The following is a 21410-nucleotide window of genomic DNA, read 5'->3' as shown; positions in this document are numbered from 1 at the left end:
CTTGCTAAAACGTGTCTTTGGTACTTACTATGTGCTAGGTACTCTAACTATATGAGTAGTTAGTACTGAGTTTTTTTTAAACAAATGGGAAAAGAATCACAGGTTGAGAAATGCCCAAGTTCACATAGTAAGTGGCAGAATATGGAGAAAAACCTAGGTCTGCCGAAATCCAAAGTCCCTATTCTTTTCTCTGAGTTAAACTTAACTGCAGCTGACTGCTTACCTGGAAAACCTACAAGAAGCACTTTAAACACATTAGTAATAAGAGTTCAGTAAGGAAATGAAAAAAAAATTTTTTTTAATCATCTACTTTTATACCTATAAAATAAAAGTAATTCAAAGTTCAAGGAAGCGACTTGTCTGGTGGTCCAGCGGTTAAGACTCTGCGCTCCCAGTGCAGGGGGACCGGGTTCAATCTCTGGTCAGGGAACTAGATCCTGCATGCTGCAACTAAGAGCCTGCAGGCCGCAACTTAAAAAGATCCGCATGCCACAATGAAGATCCCGCACGCCGCAGCTAAGACCTGGCACAGCCAAGTAAATAAATAAATATTAAAAAAAAAATAGTTAAAGGGAAAGAGAAGCTATTTGTAACGGCAGCAAATATAGATAAGATCTAGGAATAAACTTAACGAGCAATGTCCAGATCTATATGAATATTTTAAAGTCATGTCTATCCAAGTTATTGCAAAGATTTAATATAACTTCAGTCAACATTGCAACGAGATCCACATTATAGAATACTGTGCAGCTATCAATAAGACTTTGTTCCAAAAGTCAGTAATCTGGAACAATTTTATCGTATAAGGTTAACTTTCTTTTTTGAAGGTTAAGTTTCTTTAAAAAGACAAGTTATAAGCCATTTATGCAGTGTTATCACATCTTTGTAATAAAATGAGTAACAGAAAAGTTTGGAAAAGGAAACATATCAAAATTTTAACAACGTGTATTTCTGGCTATCAAGATTTTGGATGTGGAAATGTCCTCTCGTGCATCAGAAGGTCCAAAAAGGGAGGATCCCAGAGAAATATGCGGTAAATTTGAAAACTAGAGGGCCAGATACTACATCTTTCGTAAAAGCATTTTACCTTAGATTTTATTTAGATCTTGGTCATTACAAAGCACCGTGGAGACAGTGAGAGGAGGAGGTGATTTAGAGCAGAGGTCCCCAACCTTTTTGGCACGAGGGACCGGTTTCCTGGAAGACAATTTTTCCACGGAAGTGGGGTGTGGTTCAGGCGGTAATGTGAGCGATGGGGAGCAGCCGATGAAGCTTCGCTCGCTTGCCCGCCGCTCATCTCCTGCTGTGCGGCCCCGGGAGTTGGAGCTTGATTTAGAGGACAGAGGATGTTGGAAAGCAGGTTTTGAAGAAGGCACTAATGTAGTCTATGAGAAGTCATTGGGCCTTAAAACCCCCAAAGCCCTCCAAAATGCAGAGACTGCTCAAGCTCCAACTCCCATAAATCTCTCAGGTAACAATGCCTAACTACATCATACCCAAAATATGGGCCACATGGCTACTTCATAGTTCATGACTTCTAACAGATTATCATTAGCCTATCCAGACCCAAACACCCAGATCCCCATGACTCTCAGTGACCACTGGAGACCCTCAAAGAAAAGAAACAAAGCTGCCCCAAGCACTAACCTCCCCACAAGGCCACCCCATTCACTGGCCTTGGGGTGATTTGGGGAAGGATACCCCAATCACCGACCCCCTCCCCTAAGTACATCGCAAACACTCACTAAGCCAAGGACATCAAACACGTTGAACTGCCAACCAAGTATGTCTCAATCACTGACCTCCCTTCATGGACACTCCCATTAGTGAACCTTCCCAAAGACGTCCCAATCACTGACTTATGTACCAAGGATTCCCCAGTCACTGACCCTCCTGGGATGCTCCAATCGCTGACATCCCTCTAAGGCTGTCCTAATAACTGATCTTCCCCCAGAAGACCTTTTCAGGCTCTGACACACCCTCAAAGACACCCCAATCCCTGACTTCCTTCAAGGGATACCCGATCACTGACCATTCACCCCCAATCAACCTTTCCCCGAAAGATGCCCCAATCACAGACTTGTCCCCTAAGTGCATCCCAATCACTAGCCCACACCCTAAATCATGCCAAACACTGATTTGCCTCCAAGACCGCCCAGTCACTGACCTCTCCTATAAATGCTAACCCCAAGCCATCCCAATCTTTCTGCATGCTACTCCAATACCCTGAGCATCCCCAGGGCTGCCCCATTTCCTACCATCCTACTCCCTCAATAATGGAATGCATCCCCTGCCCTACAAGGTCTTGCTCCTCCCACAGACTTCCCGTATCCCTCCCCTGCCTCCGCAAAGCCCAACCTGATTCTGCTCCCAGAACGCGAAACTGAGACCCCTTAAGAGATCCTTCGCGCGCCAGCTGGGTGGGTACAAATAGGGACAGTCCATTACTTTCTTCAGATTCACAAACCCGGCTGTTCCACCTCGCAGGTCAAGTTTATCCTCTGTAGCACCCGAATCTGCAGGCTGCCAACCATCACCCCGGGGCGTCCTTCCACCGGCCAAGAGGCCGTTTAACTATCGCCTCTTTTAGACAAAGACACTATGACAGAGTATGGCGGCGCCCTGTTAGCTGATTTATGTGGGACCCGCCATCTTGGAAAACCAGCCGTACAACCACTTTTCCTGCCCCACAAAACTTGCCTGCGTTATGTCAATCGCTAGCGTCGCAAAGGGTAATACGCATGCTCTAGCCCATCTCCACCGGATTCAGGTCTCTTCCCGGTAAGGTGTCCCAAGCCCAAAGATGTCTGCCTCCGCTTTGCAACTGGTACCTTACGAAGCTACATAACATCAGAGCGGGCGCAGCCATGCTGAAAAAGGTGCTCAAATCCGTAAGGGAAAAGGAGTCTTCCTTTAGGGAGTTGGGAGCAGGTGGAGCGACTTGCAGGAATGCTTCTGAAGAAAGGTTTAGGGTCTGGAGAAGCCAAGGTGGTAGAGGAAGGTAGCATGCCTCACTGTGGGCACAGAGTAAACAAATTTAGTTGAAGGAAAAGATCTTCTTCAGCCAAAATTGGTGGTGGAAGTTTGGTGACACCTCCAGGGTGAAAGGTGAGAGGGCTGTAGAGAGGGTGGAGCTAATAGTGAGGGAGGGGTTATGTTTCTGACTGAGGTGGAAGGTGGTGAAATTTCTGGTGGAAGACCAGAAATTGTTGGTAGAAATTTCTGTGCAGGCTTTCTGTCAATTCAAATGTTTTCATATAATTTTTCTCATGAAGAAATTATTAGAATTGGAATTGTTGAGTCAAAGAGAAGGAAAATTTTTAATTGGATAGATTTTTCCGGATTGTTGTCCAAACGTGTTTTGTTAGTGAATACACTTTACTGGCTGCTATCCAGCTTCTTCCAAGAACTCCAACTGAAAAGTAATAGCTAGTTTTTGTTAAGTGTATACACATTTTTTTTGAATAGGGGACATGTTCATGCATAATAATGGCATTATCTTGCTTAATATTCTGAAAGCCATTGATGGTGGACATAAATATTACCCTCATTTTATATATGGGGAAAAGGGCTAATTCTATCAGAGTGCCTATTTTCTAACCACCTCATCAACCTTTTAATTTTGCCCAACCTAAGAGCGACTAAAAATATTATTTTATTTTATTAATTGTTTATTTACTGGTATTATTTTTTTCTGTTTTAGGTTGGTTATCTTCTTCTTTTTTTTTTTTTTTTTTTGTGGTACACGGGCCTCTCACTGTTGTGGCTTCTCCCGTTGCGGAGCACAGGCTCCGGACGTGCAGGCTCAGTGGCCATGGCTCACGGGCCCAGTCGCTCCGTGGCATGTGGGATCTTCCCAGACCGGGGCACGAACCCGTGTTCCCTGCATCGGCAGGCGGACTCTCAACCACTGCACCACCAGGGAAGCCCGGTTATCTTCTTCTTAATCATACTGTGGATATTTATGACTATCAATTCAACTTCCATTCTCCCCATGTCTAAGCAACCACTGATTTACTTTCTGTCTCTATAGATTTACCTATTCTGGACATAAGTTCAGTCATATAATATTTAGTCTTTGTAACTGGCTTCTTTCACTTAGCATAATGCTTTCAAGGCTCATCCATGTTGTAGCATGTTTCTGTACTTCATTCCTTTTTATATCTGAATAATATTCTGTTGTATGGATGCAGCACATTTTATTTTTCCCTTCATCGGTTGATGGATATTTGAGTTGTTTCCACTTTTGGCTATTATAAATAATGCTGCTGTAAACATTTGTGTACAAGTTTTTGTGTGGACATATGCTTTTATTTCTCTTGGATATAAACCTGGAGTGAAATTGCTGGATCATATGGTAAATATGTTTACTGTTTGGGGAACTCTAAGACTGTTTTCCAAAGTAGCTGCACAAAAGGAATACCAACTAAAGGAAAACTGTTTCTTCTACCCTAGGGTACTTCTCACAACAAAAGTTTGGTGGAGTTCATCCTACCAACTCCATTTTAAATGAGGTTTCTGTTTATTAATTTTCACGTGATGATAATGGAGTTTTCATTTGGGGGTACTGTCCGTGGTGTCCTGAAGGATGCTTCAAACACCTCTCCCTACGAACAGAAACAACCCTTTTCACACAAGCATTTCCTTTTTCCCATTCTTCCAATAGAGTTATATCTTAATTATGGTTGGATCAGATTTAGTGTTTACATTATGATGACTATGTAAATACTACATATAGTTCAGCCACTAGTATACTATGATTACTTTTCCTTTCTTGTACAACTTTTTTTTCTCCCTGGAGTTGTCTTATTTACTCCTTACAGAATTTCTGGCCTTTTGGTTCTCAGAAAGCTCCGCACTTGTTATTGGCTCCACCGCTGGCAGAAGAGAAGCGGGGTGTCACGTGTGAAAAACTCACCCCACCCCTGGATTCCCTCTTCCCATTGGCTCATGACTACTCTCCTCCCCTTCACTGGGCGGTAACCATGTTCCACCCCCAAATGATGTATGCTAGGTTTCTGCCAGTTGCTGTTTTTTTTTTTTTTACTTTCTTTGACGGCGTTATGCTGTCCCCGTTACCGCGAGTGCTTCTCCAGACTCTTTTCTGTCCTCAAAGTCATCCTATCACCGTCCACACTGAGCCAGAAGCGTCCTCGGGGTATTTGCCTTTCGTCTTATATGTTTTCTCCTTTTCCTTTGGCTGTTTGTTGGTTTTTGTACGGACACCTAACTTCTAAGATGGCTGTGCCCACTGTGTCGTTTCCCAATCTTCGTGCAAAGTGGATTACTTTTCCCCCCAGCCCGCTGAGGCGGACGTATCCTACCCCGTTTCCCTTGTGTGAGCTCGAGTTTCTGAAAATCCGTGCAGTTTGCGGCGCAGGGTTTAAGTGGGGGTACTTTGGATGGCTTTTATCCGTTCCGTGCCTTCCGTGGCTACTTGGACAAAAACTGCCACTTCGCTTTCTGTACGGCGAGTCCTGAAAGGTGGCGGCCCCGGGATCCGTGGCGAGATGGGCGCAGACATTATCTCCGTGCCTGCTCCGTACAAACGCTGCGTGGCCCTTGTCGGCAGCCGTAGTCCGGCGCGGAGTCCGGGCGAAGGTGCAACAGTAAAAGAATTCACGGAAGTGCGGATTCTAGGAGATAGCGGTGGGATCAGGAGAAAATCGGGACCGTGTGTGGATCTCTGCGTGGAATAGGATGAGGGAAACGAGGTGTCTGTGGGCGTCCGGGTGGGGTGGAGCCGTGGGGTCCGTAGAGGGAGAGGAAGCAAGTGGAAGTCGGTGACTGGGGTATTTATGATTGGGGTGACGGAGTCAGTCCTGAAGGATTCTGGTGTTAGTGATTACAGGCCAGTCGAAATCTAGGATTGAAAGTCCGTAATCAGAGTTTTGTGTCTGTCTGCAGTGCTCTGTGATTGAGGACTGCGGTAGGGAATGACTTTTGTCAATGAAAGCGGTGTCTGGTTTGGAGTCGGGATTTAGTAGCGGGCTCAATGACAGGAGTGGGGGTCTCATGGTCAGCGAACCTGGGCATCTAGTCCAGGTTTAGGGATTATTCCGAGTGTATGTGACCAGTGGTTGCCGTGGGTGGTCCAGGTGTGTCAGTCGTTGAGAAGTTTGTGAGAGCTGAAGCTGGTCGGTGGGTGGGTGTTTTCAAACGTGACTTTCTCCTTCAGTTCCTCAAGTCCAAGGCCTCGTTTGCCAATCGCCTTTGGCTTTCCACATCTTCTCTCGACCCCGTAGAAATGAAAGCGTTGTTGGAGATCGAGGATTAAGCACACGTAAAGTGGTAAGGTTTCTACTAAAGATGAGGATTTTGCCCTTCCTGCAAGTTTACTGCGTGTGTGTATACACACACTTGTAAATATTTCCTTTCAGAGTTGTTCTAGCACAAGTAAAATAACATCTCTATTACCCCAATTCTGTTCTCCAACGATAACGTTTGTTAAATTTTCCATATAGTTCCTTTTAGTCTTCATTTTTCTATGCTTGATTTTCACAATTCCAATAAATGCCGAAATTTTAGTATAATTTGCCTCATCATTTAATTTCCTATCATAAACATTACTAATAAATATATCATAAATTTTTTTTCTGTAAGAGTTGTTTTTAAGAATTTCTACAGATACCAAGAGACAAACCTGTTCCATTAATGACTGGAATCACTCAATATGTGCATTCATTTAGATAGAATTTAAATGCTTAAATATTCATTTATCACTTCTGAGAACAGGTTATGATTCTGCATTTACATAAGGGTGTGGTTCCCTGTCCCTCATCTCCACCATGATTTTTAATTTTTTTGCCATTGTGAATGGTGTCTTTCTACTTTCGATCTTTTTATTCACTTTTAATTTACTATTACACAGAAGAGTAATTACATTGAAAAGATTTGTTTCTGCTCACCCTACTGATCTCATTATTACAAGCTTTCCCCCCTCCCATGATTTTACTATGAAAAATTTCAAACATATAGCAAGGTTTAAAGAACTATACATTTGAGTTCCTGCCTGCTTGCCACGTGGATTTTATCATCATGATTTTATTGAGTTTCCTTTATCGTGTATGTATCCGTATATCACTCCTCTAATCATCATCAATCCACCTTTTTACATTTTTTTTTTTTTTTTTTTTTTTTTGGTGGTACGCGGGCCTCTCACTGTTGTGGCCTCTCCCGTTGCGGAGCACAGGCTCCGGACGCGCAGGCTCAGCAGCCATAGCTCACGGGCCCAGCTGCTTTGCGGCATGTGGGATCTTCCCGGACCGGGGCACGAACCCGCGTCCCCTGCATCGGCAGGCGGACTCTCAACCACTGCGCCACCAGGGAAGCCCCTTTTTACATTTTTGAGGGTATGTTTTATTGTAAGTTGCAGATATTTATACATTTCCTGTAAATATTTTAGTAAGCATATAATTAGAGTTCTACACATAGCTTTTTTCTAGTAACAGCTTTTTAAATTCATACACCGTACAATTCATCCACTTAAAGCATACAATTCAGTGGTTTTTTTATTGTAATCACATTCCTTGAACTTGTTTTATATAATGCATGTTTTTATACTTTTACTAAATGTGTATATGTCCACAAATAGTAATCTTTGTTGTATGTGCTTTAATTTTTTCTCTTGGTTTTCCTTTGTTTGTTTCTTTCACATAATGACGATTAGTGAAGATGGTTCAATGACTTTAAACAGGTCCATGAGCACACATGGTTTCCAAGGAATAGCTGTCCAGGTCCTCACCTTTTATATGTTCTCTTTCCAAAAACTGGTCTGTGATAATCCCCCTGCCGCGGGGGCATCGTGCTGTGCTGGTTCTCCTTTCCCATCTCCCCTTTCACAGTCACCCCACTTCCACTTCACAGAAGGAAGAAACAGTACCCACACATTCACAACCTTCTATTTTATTGCTCCAGGGTGTAATAGCCTCTGGGACCCCAAATAAAGGAACAGATGGCTTTGAAATCAGGTGGGTGACAGTGGCAGTGACAACATCTGGGCCCAGAGGAAATTTACACTCAAAGTGAATTTATTTTTCAGCTCACAGGTCGTGGTTCCTGGAGCAAGATACATCATGTGATGTGAGAAGGTTTCACGACCTGGATATCACCATTTGTGGGGACATCACTGCCTGGAGACTAAGATTTCTAACCAGAAATTTAGGGCAGTTCAAGAAGAGGCTCAGGAGACATCCTAGCTTTGGCTGTTTCCCAATAACAGATGAAAATGATCAAGGACCAGGTGATTTCTGGTTTGTCTTATTCTTTCCTTCATTCTGTGATTGAGTTCTGGGGGGACTTTAAAATGCAATTGAATTCAACAGAAATAACAAATTGGAAAACTAGAATTTGTGCAGAAATAAATTTAGATTTAAATTCAACATCAAGGCAAAGTAGCATCAGAAATATATTGTTTGTGGGACCTACACTAAATGACTAATGTTGGAATATCTTCTGTGATTGGAGTATCCAGTGGGTTACATGCGCTGTCGACTCATGTCTAATAGCTCTGACGGTCACCACAGCCAGAGACTCCTGATGATGACGGGATAGACATTGACTCTGAGGAGAAAGCCGACCAGTTCCTCAGAGGATGTCACTGTATATTTCATGGCACTCAGGTCTTGGGACTTTTCAAATGGTTCATCCTAGAGGTGATATGGCAGACAGTGTCCTTAACCACAACCTTCTCATAAATGAAAAGCTGGTTCTCCAGAGATCCCTTTGGAAATAGACCAAGAAAACTCAGCGGGCACAGTGCTTCATGGGACCATAGCAAGGTGACCCATGGACCCAACCTTGTAGTGGTCAGGGTTAGCTTGGGAGTAAAACCTAGATGACATAAGAAAATGAAAGGGTTGCATGACTTTCCAAGGTCCTGTATGAACAGGTGATCGAACAGGTGTTTGAGTACAGATTTGGCAGGAGGGAGTTGAAAGTATCTGTGTCTGGTAAAGTTGTTGCGATCTCAGGGTTTGCTTTAGAACTTCCTGCTATTACACATAGAAAACAAACTTATGGTTACCAAAGAGGAAAGGGGCAAGGGGAGATAAATTAGGAATTTGGGATTAACAGATACACACTACTATATATAAAATACATGAACAATAAGGACCCACTCTGTAGCACAGGGAACTATATTCAGTATCTTATAATAACCTATAATGGAAAAGAATCTGCAAAAGAATAGACATATTCAATATGTATATGTATAACTGAATCACTTTGCTGTACATCTGAGACACTGTAAATCAATGATACTTAAATTAAAAAAAAAAAGAACTTCCAGCTATTGAAGGTAGTCCACCTCCCCTCCCTGTGTTCAAAGCCAAGTCCTACTGCTTCATCTTTCATTACCTTTAAAATTTTCATAATACAAATATGCGTGAATACATTTGTAAAACTCCAGTGATGACAAAGTACATCTAGTGAAAAAGTAAGAGTCCTCTTCCTACGCTTCTTTCCTAATCCCCTGGTGTCACTTAACAAATGTGCAGGAGTGTGTACTTCCAGTCACTGAGCTGTGTGTACATCTGTGTCTGTATGGATGTTTGCGGGTGGATCTAACTCAGCTCTTGGGTCTTTGGGTAGTGCCTTTCCATTACTGTATTTACTTTTTCATAAACTGAGCTGGGGAATGTGAGACCTCACTTTATCCTCTATATTTATTATTCTCTCTTTTATATTTTCCATAATTTTGTCCTTGTGCCGCATTTTGAGTAATTTCTTCATATCTACCTTCCTGTTTATTATCTCTTCAATGTATCTGATATGTTGTGAACCTGACTAGAAATGTAAATATAAATAATGTACCTATGTATATATGTACTTGTGTGTTTTTTGAAGGATGCTATTTATTTTCTTACTTTGAATAATGTTCTTTACTAGTCTCTCATTCTTTTAATATGTTTTAGAAAGGTGTTTTTATTCTTCCTAACATATAAAACATACTTAATATGTTGTATCTTCTTATTATTTTTTTTTTTCTGCGGTATGCGGGGCCTCTCACTGTTGTCGCCTCTCCCGTTGCGGAGCACAGGCTCCGGACGTGCAGGCTCAGCGGCCATGGCTCACGGGCCCAGCCACTCCACGGCATGTGGGATCTTCCCGGACCCGGGCACGAACCCGTGTCCCCTGCATCGGCAGGCGGACTCTCAACCACTGGGCCACCAGGGAAGCCCCCTGTTGTATCTTTTAATTATAGCGTCTGGAGTTTCTTCATGGTTGATTCTGATAATGGTTATGAAGATTCCTGGTGAATGTAGGAATATGTTTTGTTTGTCCTGATGTCATTAGAATATACTTAATACCTGGCAAATATGTACTCGCTACAAAAAAGAAATATATATATATATATATACAGCAAATGTTTTAAATATATATTGTATATGTTTCTAGTTTAGCAAGAGGATTAATGACTACTTATCACAGAAACTTCTGATTTGCTGAATGATGGTTGACTGTATAATTACAGAATATTTTGCAATACATAAGTTAGAACATGGATAGATTTTGCTTCTATGACAATGTAGTTTTAAAAAATCAGGGGCATTCCCTGGTGGTCCAGTGGTTAGGACTTGGCACTTTCACTGCCAGTCACCTGGGTTCAACCCCTGATCAGGGAACTAAGATCCCCCAAGCCTCGCAGCACAGCCAAATTTTTTAAAAAATTAAAAAATAAATAAAAATCAAAGCACCTCCGTATATAGATGTAGCCTAAATGGTGAAAAAGAGCAGAACAACTTCCTTCACTTGCCTTCCATTTCAGTAACGAGAGAAACACTCATATTAAACAGGACCGTGTTGTTACAGGGATCGCTGACGCTGGAGGATGTGGCCGTGGACTTCACGTGGGAGGAGTGGCAGCTCCTGGCCCCTGCTCAGAAGGACCTGTACCGGGACGTGATGCTGGAGAACTATAGCAACCTGCTGTCCGTTGGTGAGAACAGCTCCCCTTGGTCCCTCAGAGTCCCCAGTCAGTGGCCTCTCTTTCTTCAGCTTCTGAAAGTTTTGCAGTGTCCATGGTGCCCTGAAGTGGTAGATGAGTCTCAGTTCCTTCTCTGGTCCCAGACTAGAGTATAACGTGCCCTCTCCTGAGAGATGAGCCTTTCCTTTGCTGAGCCGCAAATTGCGTAGTTCGTAAAATGTAACATTCTTCCATGTTGGCAGACCACAGCCCAATTCAAGAGTCTGTCTCTCTTTCGTTTCCCACGAACAGGGTATCAAGCCAGCAAGCCGGATGCTCTCTCCAGATTGAAACGAGGAGAACCGTGGCCAGTAGAAGATGAAATCCACAGTCAAATCTGTCCAGGTGAGTAAGAGAACCAGCATTGAGCGGCCAAGGGAGTCATACTCTAATCATTCAGAGATGTCACAGCTGTGTATGTCTGAGGACATGGAAGCATAGCCTCCACCGAAGAGCTCTTTTTCTTTTAGTGGTGTCAAGGAACATATCTCTTCTTGGATTTGATCCCTATTTATTTCACCTGGGTCTTGATTTTTTTTTTTTCCAAGTTTCTTCTTAGAATTCTCAAATCTTAGAATTCTCAAATCTTCCCATCCTTCTTCCCCCAGCACTGTATCACTACCTGTTCCTTCTACTTGTCTTGCTATGAAATTCAATCTTGCACACCTCTCTCTAAAGAGAGATGTTTTGATTTCAGTGCTGTCTTCTGACAATTGCACCTTCTTGCCCCTTTGGATAATAATTGATTTCCATTCCTAACGTTCACGCCATCTTTGGAGGTTAGGATTTCAACGTATAAATTGTGGGGGGAACGTAAACGTTCAGTCTCTAGTACCTTCTGTTTCTTTCTTCATATATCCTGGCTGTGCTCGAGAAACCTCAGTCCTCCTCTTGTGTTTCTTCTTTGTTCTCACACCACTGCCACACTCACGGCACTTCTGACACCAGCAATTCTCTGTGACACCAGCTAAGTGTCCTACAGTTTAACTAAATTCTGACACTGTCTGCCTGGAGAAAGCATGAGATCCCACAGGTTAAGGGCTCCATCACACAAGACTTCCCTGACCTCCACTTCAGATGCCAAACACAAGTCCATATTGTTACCTGTGCTTCTGACCAACTGGCTGTAGACCGGAGCTTCCCAAGACTCCCTCCTCCTCAGGTTCAATTCATTTGCTAGAGTGGCACACAGAACTCAGAGAAACAGTTTACTTACTAGATCACCCGTTTGTTATGAAAGGGTTTAAGTCAGGAACAGCCAGGTGGAAGAGATGCACAGGGTACGGGGAAGGAGCGTGGAGCTTCCATGGCCTCTCTGGGTGTGATGCTCTCCCAACACCTCCTTCTGTTCAGCCATCTGTAGGCTCTCTGAACCCCGTAATTTTTAAAGGAGGCCTTATCGCCCTGGGCATGACTGATCATTAACTTCATTTCCAGCCCTTCCAGCAAATGCAGCCATGTGTGAGGGGGCTACGTTGTGCTCTTGGCAGCTAGGAATTTAGCTTAGGCCCCCTCATCTTACATCCTTTAGGAAAGGGAATGTCTCTGGTAAGATGCCTTAAAGCAGCTATATCAGCGATGTGGGTAGGTCCCTTGGGTGAATCGCATTCCATGAAGACAAAATAGCAAGGTCAGTAGCCTGAGGCAGGAGCGTGCTTTAGGAATCTGGAGGAAGCCTGTATGAGTACAGTGGAGTGAGTGAGACGGACAGTGGACGGAGAAAGTACGGAGATGACGGCAGTAAGGTAGTAGGTGGAGTTTGGAGTAGACAGGTCACGTAGGACCTTTCAGGGCCACTTCAAGGACTTGATTTTTTTGTTTGTTTTTTTAAGATTGTTTTGATGTGGATCATTTTTAAAGTCGTTATTGAATTTGTTACAATATCGCTCCTGTTTTATGTTTTGGTTTTTTGGCCGCGAGGCATCTGTGATGTTAGCTCACCGACCAGGGATTGAACCCACACGCCCTGCATTGGAAGGCGAAGTCTTAAAGCCCTGGACTGCCAGAAAGTCCGTGATTTCTTTTTAATTAATTAATTTTTTTGGCTGCACCATGCAGCTTGCAAGATCTCAGTTTCCCAACCAGGGATTGAACCCGGGCCACAGCAGTGAGAGCCCCGAATCCTAACCAGCAGGCCACCAGGGAACTCCCAAGGACTTCATTTTTTAAAAACAATCAGATGAGAAAACAGTAGGGCATAATATAATTTATATTTTAAATGATCACTTTGTGGGACTTCCCTGGTGGCCCAGTGGTTAAGACTCCATACTTCTACTGCAGGGGGTGCAGGTTCGATCCTTGGTCGGGGAACTAAGATCCCACGTGCTGCGTGGTGCGGCCAAAAAAAAATGATCACTTCGATATGGGAAAAGAATCTGAAAGAGAATATATATATATATATAACTGAATCACTTTGCTGTAGACCTGAAACTAACACAACATTGTAAATCAACTATACCCCCAATATAAAATAAAACATTTAAAAAATAAAATAGAATGATCACTTTGACTACTTTGTAGAAGGGAAGTTGAAGCCTGAAATCCAGTCAGTGTAGCCCACTACTGTAGTATAAGATAGAATGCTTGTCTTCAACCTGGGTAGAGGGGGTGAGGGTTAGTGAGCTTGGAAATATATTTATAAAGGAGAGAAGACATTTCCTATTGAAGTAGATAATGGGTTGAAAGAAAAATACAACTGAAGGATGACGCTAAGGTTCTTGGCATGAGTCTGGGGAAGAGTGGAGTCGCCATTTCTGAGATGAAGAAGGTGTATGGAGAAGGAGATGTGGGTTGAGAAATCAGGAGTTTTGTTTTGGCCATTGTAATTTAGACGTGTTTGTTCACATCACCTTGGATGCAAATGCTCTGTTGCATTTGGATCTACCCAAGGAATTCAGGGAGAGTTTAGGACTAGAGTTAGAAATGTGGACAGATTGAGATCTCCTATGGGATGAGTACAGATTAAGAAGAGACTTGGATTAAAAAAAAAAATTGTGGGCACTATACTCAATGTTTTGTAATAACCTATAAGGGAAAATAATCTGAAAAAGAATATGTATATATATAAAAATAAGGAGGATTCATATAGATAAATATATTTATATAAGTAAATTTATATAAATATAACTAAATATGTAACTAAATATATTTACAGAAATGAACTTATATAAATATATTTATAGAAATTATATAAATATGTAAATAAATATATTTATAGAAATAAATTTATATAAATATATTTATAGAAGTAAATTTATAGAAATATATAAATAAATATATTTATAGAAATCCTATACTAAGGATTTATATATATATATATATATATATATATATATATATATATATATATATATATATATATAAAATTGAATCCCTTTGCTGTACACCTGAAACTAGCACAATGTTGGAAATCAACTATACTTCAATACAAAAATAATAAAAAAATGAAAAATAAAAACAGTAGAATTGAAAAAAATTGCTATATGTATACAAACATCAAATCATTATGTTGTACACCTGAAACTAATATAATGTCGTATGTCAATTATACCTTGATTTGAAAAAGAAGGAAGAAAGATTCTTTTGAGTAGAGATTACATACATGCAAGGTAGAATTAAAAAAAAAAAAGAAGAGCCTTGGACCACTAGCAGTCCGGAAGATGAGGATTTGTGAAATGCATGGTTTCCTAATACATGTACTAGGACCTCTTATTTTCAGAGTGTGTATTTTTGGTAGATTTGGGGTGGACGGCCTGGACTAGTCTATACATAATGTTGTAAGCAGGCCCTCTTGAACCTACTTGGTGAACCACAGACTTAATGTGTGCTAGAGGAGATTAGTGAGAAATAAATCAGTACATTCTAGGAGTAAGATTTTAGTAACAAACAGAGGATAAATCTGCAGGTAATATGTGGAAGTTCCTCTTTTGAATGCAGCATCTTTGCTATAGTTCAGGGTTATGTGAACTAAATTGTCTAAATGAACAGTAAAGGTGGGGACTACTTTAGAAATGTAGGGGAAGCAGCTTACAGTGACATAGAATGATAGCGTGATATATAGGAGGCATATCTGGGATTTGAGTAAAGATAAGGAAGGGCAAGTAATGAAGGTGTGAATTTGGAAATGTGCAAGGCCTTGAGGAACTTGGTCAAAAGATTGGCCTGAAGCCACTTGAAGGCCAGTTTTAGACGCTATTTGTAGAGGAATGAGTAGAGTGTGGACATGGATAAATGGAGTAAAAGTTGGTAATGTAACTTTTATTTCCAGGCTGTTCTGGACTTTGTTAGTATAGTTGACCCTTGAACAGCATGAGTTTGAACTGCATGGGTCCACTTATATGCGGATTTTTTTCAGTGACTACATACTGTAGTATTACACAATCCAAGGTTGGTTGAATCCTCAGATGCACAATCTTGGATACAGGGGGCCGACTATAAAGTTATACCTGGATTTTTGACCACATGGAGGGTCTGTACCCCTATCCCCCACCTTGTTCAACCGTCACCTGTAATTGAGGTATAGTGGTGGCATTGTGAATTTGATCTGTATTATCCTTGGATACATAGTCTTTCTTTTGAACTGGGTGGCAGCAGTGTGAGCTATAGTTAAGTACATCCAGTAGTTCTAAGCCAAATGGCAGGCAAAACTGTCAAGAGTCTTGATCCAGGATCAGAAGTGTGATCCTTTAGGACCCCTTAAATGGTAGAAACCAAGATGGGTATGCAGACTTTTGAAAGAAAATGCTATTAATGGCAGGATGTGGGTTTAGGGATCACTACAATGAAATGGGAACAATTTAAATGTTCCATATATACAAGTACAAAGGGTGAATGAAAAAGATGCCAGTTCCCTAGTATGACATTGTAATATAAGATATATATGTACTTGGTCTTTGGCCTGGTTTCTGGCATAGAGCTCCTAAAAGTCTTGTAGCTTCCTGAGTATAGGATCACTTATTTCCTTTATTAGTATTGGTATAGTCAATGTTTGGTGCTCCTCCATGGGCTTTTTAAAACCCAAAGTCTTAATGTAATAATAATTGTAAACTTGGTCACATGCCTTCATCTATTGATACTTTCAGTCTACACATTTTCCATCCTGTCCTCTATCCTTATATATATAATATTTATATACAAATGATTCCCACATTGTTATCTCCTTTCCCACATGGTTAAGACTTTTCTCAGGATCTTCATAGCCAATTGAATTCTTCATGTCTGTTTTGGATATCCAAAACCCACCTGGAGGTTGATATGCTTTGAAATGCACACTTGATTTCCCCACATTGTGAACCTCAATAATAGTCCCCATCTCATTAAAAACCACTACTCACCTATCCAGTGGCCTAGGTCACATAATTAGGAATAATACTTGATTCCTTGCATTTAAGGATTTATGCATGTATGAATGTGTCCCACAGCATTTGGAAAAAAATATCCCTCTGTCTTCTGTGGTCTAGTGCTCATAATAACTTGATTTTATTTTACTATCAGCATAATTTATAAGGTTACAATTACAAAGCAGCCAAATCTCTATTTGCTCATTTTGAATGCTCTAACCTCGTTTATGCCCTGTTTTTACCTTTTATTTTCTTTGTTTACATTATTGTATTTTACCCTTGTCCAAGTGATAACAAACATATATTGGAGTTTCTTTTTTTTTTTTTTAGTGGAAGTGTAGTTGATTTACACTGTTGTGTTAATTTCTGCTGTACAGCAAAGTGATTCAGATATATATATATATACACACACACACGTTCTTTTTCATATTGTTTTCCATTATGGTTTATAACAGCATATTGAATATACTTCCCTGTGCTATACAATAGGACCTTGTTGTTTATCCATCCTATATATAATAGTTTGCATCAGCTAATCCCAAACTCCCAATCCATCCCTCCACCACCCACCTCCCTTTTGGCAACCACAAGTCTGTTCTCTATGTCTGTGAGTCTGTTTCTGTTTCATAGATAAGTTCATTTGTGTCATATTTTAGATTCCACATATAAGTTATATCATATGGTATTTGTCTTTCTCTTTCTGACTTACTTCACTTAGTATGATAATCTCTGGGTCCATCCATGTTGCTGCAAATAGCATTATTTCATTCTTTTTTATGGCTGAGTAATATTCCATTGTATACATGTACCACATCTTGTTTATTCATTCATCTGTCAACGGACATTTAGGTTGTTTCCATGTCTTGGCTATTCTGAACAGTGCTGCTATGAACACAGGGTGCATATATCTTTTTGAATTATAGTTTTGTCTGGATATATGCCTGGGAGTGGGATTGCTGGATCATATGGCCCCTCTATTTTAAGGAGCCTCCATACTGTTTTCCAGGTGGCTGCACCAATTTACATTCCCACCAATGGTGTAGGAGGGTTCCCTTTTCTACTTGGAGTTTCTTTAGATATATTTTTTTAATGCTTTTCTATTTTTTTTAATTAATTAATTTTATTTATTTATTTCTGGCTGCACTGGGTCTTTGTTGCTTCACACGGGCTTTCTCTAGTTGTGATGAGCAGGGGATACTCTTCGTTGGGGTGTGCGGGCTTCTCCTTGCAGTGGCTTCTCTTGTTGCGGAGCATGGGCTCTAGAGCGCAGGCTCAGTAGTTGTGGCACATGGGTTCAGTAGTTGCGGCTCACAGGCTCTAGAGCACAGGCTCAGTAGTTGTGGCTCACGGGCTCTAGCGTGCAGGATCAGTAGTTGTGGCACACGGGCTTAGTTGCTCCGCGGCATGTGGGATCTTCCCGGACCAGTGCTCGAACCTGTGTCCCCTGCATTGGCAGGCAGATTCTTAACCACTGCACCACCAGGGAAGCTCTGGAGTTTCTTTAAACTGAAGTCATAGTGTTGTCCATAAAGGGCCAGCCTACACAAAGGCGTTTGTTAAGTAGTTTCACTCTGTACCAAGCTATGGGAAGATTCATTCTTCTCTTCTTTCCTAGAAATGAGGAAAGATGACTGTCTTCTGCAGGAGGACTTGCAAAATCAAAGATGTCCAAAAAGAATGGAACAATGTCATGAACATAATGCACTTGGGAACATTGTTCATCAGAGCAAAAGTAACTTTCCTTTAAGGCAAAATCATGATATGTTGAACTTTCATGGGAAAACACTGAAATCAAATTTAAGTTTAGTCAACCAGAACAGAAGCTATGGAGTAAAGAACCCTCTTGGAGATGAGGAATCCTTCCTCCATGCAAAGCATGAGCAATTTCATAGTGAAATGAAATTTACCGAATGTGGAAGTTCTATGAACACGAATTCACAGTTCATTAAGCATCTAGGAACTCAGAAGATAAATAAACCCCACTTATGCACTGAATGTGGGAAAGCTTTCATCAAGAGGTCCCGCCTCATTGATCATCAGAGAGTGCACACAGGAGAAAAACCTCATGGATGCAGTATATGTGGGAAAGCCTTCTCCAGAAAGTCCAGGCTCACTGAACACCAGAAAACCCATATAGGAGAGAAACGGTATACATGCACTGAATGTGACAAAGCCTTCCCCAAGAAATCACGGCTGCTTATTCATCAGAAAACTCATACAGGAGAAAAACCCTACGTATGCGAGGAATGTGGAAAAGGCTTCATCAAGAAGTCTCGGCTCATTAATCATCAGAGAGTTCATACAGGAGAGAAACCTCATGGGTGCAGTCTATGCGACAAAGCATTCTCCAGGAAGTCCCGGCTCATCGAACATCAGAGAACTCATACAGGAGAAAAACCATATGAATGCACTGAATGTGACAAAGCCTTCCGCTGGAAATCACAGCTTAATGCACACCAGAAAACTCATACAGGAGAGAAATCATATATATGCAGTGATTGTGGAAAAGGCTTCATTCAGAAGGGCAATCTCATTGTACATCAGCGAACTCACACTGGAGAGAAACCCTATATATGCAATGAATGTGGAAAAGGCTTCATCCAGAAGGGCAATCTCCTCATACATCAACGAACTCACACTGGAGAGAAACCCTATGTATGCACTGAATGTGGGAAAGGCTTCAGCCAGAAAACATGCCTCATCTCACATCAGAGATTTCACACTGGAAAGACTCCCTTTGTATGTACCGAATGTGGAAAATCGTGTTCACACAAGTCTGGCCTCATTAACCATCAGAGAATTCACACAGGAGAGAAACCCTACGCATGCAGTGACTGTGGGAAAGCCTTCAGGGATAAGTCGTGCCTCAATAGACATCGGAGAACTCATACAGGAGAGAGACCCTATGGATGCACTGACTGTGGGAAAGCCTTCTCCCACTTGTCATGCCTCGTGTACCACAAAGGGATGCTGCATGCAAGAGAGAAACGTGGAGATTCAGTCAAGTTGGAAAATCCTTTCTCAGAGAGTCCCAGCTCATCACGTTCGAGTGATATCATACAGGGGAAAAACCCTGTTAATGTGGTGAGCGTGCACACACCTTCTGTGGCAGCTGAGACTCCATTCCACAGTGATGGGTTCCTAGCAGATAGGAATGTAGTAGCCCTTGTGGGACAGCCAGGTGCCACAGGTGCAGTGTCAGCAGATAATAGCATTTGCACGGAAGAAAAACCTAATGAATGCGGTGAGTGTGGTAGCACCTTCAGTGATCAATTATGTCATATTTTACATCACAGAAAACACACAGAAGTAAACTGTGATACAGTGAAGGTGGAAAACCCTTGAATAAAACCTTCTAGATCATCCTGTGGCTGGCGAGTGTATACTGAGACAAACAGTATAAACACAGAGACTGGGAAAGCCTTTTGTGGAAAGATAGACCCTATCAGGGCTTCATAGGTCACATACTGTCAGTGAGGACATAGTTGGTAGAAATGTAATGACCATGGGAAAATCCTTCCCCAGAAATAAGACTTCAGTTGGTATCAGAGAGTTTACACAGGAGGGAAATTGTTGGACCTCTGAAGGCAGTAACTGTGGCAGGGTTGTCAGTGGTACATTCTGCCTCATTGGTTGGCAGAGGAAATCATATAGAAATAAAACTCTGAACACACCAACTATGGAATGTCTTTGGCAAAATATCAGAAAATTCATGAAGCAAATAAGCCCTGTGAAAGTGAATCTTTTAGAGATTTCTGTCACAATCCTAACATAATCATATATAAGATTATATACATAGTGTACATTTTAGGACAGTATACCTTGAATCAAATGCCTAATTGATACGTCAGTAATGCTTTAAATCAAAGGAGGGTGTCTGTGTTGCACATAATTGATTAAAGTTATAATGCAGTTCACCCCCCTCGTTTGGGGGACATGGGTCTTCTTTTCCCACCCAGGATCATTATGTTGTTAACTCTTGGATTTCTTCAGTTCTAAATTTATTCAGTTTGTTATTTCAGTCTACCAAAAGTCCTTCAGAAGGAAACTGAATACATTTAATCTGATAATGTAACATAGCATGTTTGGATATGCTTAACTTTATAAATCTCACCTGGAGGAACAAAGCTCAAAATTCATGAATAACCTATTAGCCAAGCTCTTGCCCTAGAAGATAGTTCCCATCCTGTACACACACCACTCAGAAAAACTTTAACAACTGTTTCCTTGACCTGGTCCTGTCCTAGGACCTATAGATGATGTCAGTGATGAACTTAACAGAAAGTCCTTGCCGCCTTTGAGCTGGAAATTTTTTTAAAGCTAGGTTTCATGTCTATAGCAATTTTACCCTCTGGCAAAGATAATCAAAGGATGTGTACACCTACATTTGTTGAAAAGGACATATAGTATAAGGAACAAAGTATCCTGATAATTTCCTGTTTAAGGGACATATCAGAGGGGGAAAGGGAAAGGATTTACTTAATTTTACATAGAAAAAGGTATGGATACTTTTTAAAATCTTTCACATCCACCTAGATTATAAATTCCTTGACAGTATATAGATAATTGTATATTCCCCAGCACATAGCAAAATAGGAAATGAATTATATGTAGATTTGAAAAATGAATGAAGGCGAATGAATGACCTCATGGACTAACCAATCAAATTTATTTTTGTCACTGAAGGAAAGGAGCTACTGGCAAGCAATTCTCAGGCTCAGTATTATTCCAAGAAACATTTGTTTCTTGAATAGAGGCTCCTGTCAGACTATAAAAAGGGCAGATCAAAGAAGGACTAGGATCCATAGAATAAGCCCAATTAATGGAAGAAAATAACATCACTAAAAATGGAGGACTGGGGAGTTCCCTGGCGGTCCCAGTGTTTAGGAATTGGCAGTTTCAACTGTGGTGGCCCAGGTTTGACCCCTGGTCGGGGAAATAAGTCCCACAAGCCATGCGGCACGGCCAAAAAATAAAATTAATTAAAATGGAGGTTGGTACATGAGACAGGTGATGGTGAGATCCCTTTGACTGTTTTGGAGAACAAGCCTTACATTTGTCCACAGGCTTATCACCTTTTAGAGTTGCCGCCATTTCAAAGATCT

At 41.3% G+C, this 21410-nt stretch overlaps 1 protein-coding gene and 1 pseudogene across 1 annotated transcript; one reads left to right on the top strand and one right to left on the bottom strand.

The window, feature by feature from the left end:
• LOC136140962 (zinc finger protein 850-like) overlaps nucleotides 1–21410 on the bottom strand; it is a 397037-nt pseudogene that overhangs the window by 71819 nt on the left and 303808 nt on the right.
• ZNF613 (zinc finger protein 613) lies at nucleotides 8065–19650 on the top strand. The gene is made up of 4 exons (XM_065898974.1): nucleotides 8065–8242; nucleotides 10813–10939; nucleotides 11219–11311; nucleotides 17921–19650. The coding sequence occupies exons 1-4, from the start codon at nucleotides 8222–8224 to the stop codon at nucleotides 19648–19650; spliced, it is 1971 nt and encodes a 656-aa protein (XP_065755046.1). The 5' UTR covers nucleotides 8065–8221.

The sequence above is a fragment of the Phocoena phocoena genome, chromosome 20, assembly GCF_963924675.1.
Source record: "Phocoena phocoena chromosome 20, mPhoPho1.1, whole genome shotgun sequence".
Lineage (NCBI taxonomy): Eukaryota > Metazoa > Chordata > Mammalia > Artiodactyla > Phocoenidae > Phocoena > Phocoena phocoena.
This window is presented reverse-complemented; position numbering and strand designations above follow the sequence as displayed.

Excerpts from the sequence above, each read along its gene's own strand:
- ZNF613 (XM_065898974.1), top strand. The coding sequence starts at position 8,222 with ATGAAAATGATCAAGGACCAG. Across the intron at positions 8,243-10,812 it reads TGAAAATGATCAAGGACCAG|GGATCGCTGACGCTGGAGGA; the intron begins GTGATTTCTGGT and ends GTGTTGTTACAG. Across the intron at positions 11,312-17,920 it reads CCACAGTCAAATCTGTCCAG|AAATGAGGAAAGATGACTGT; the intron begins GTGAGTAAGAGA and ends CTTCTTTCCTAG.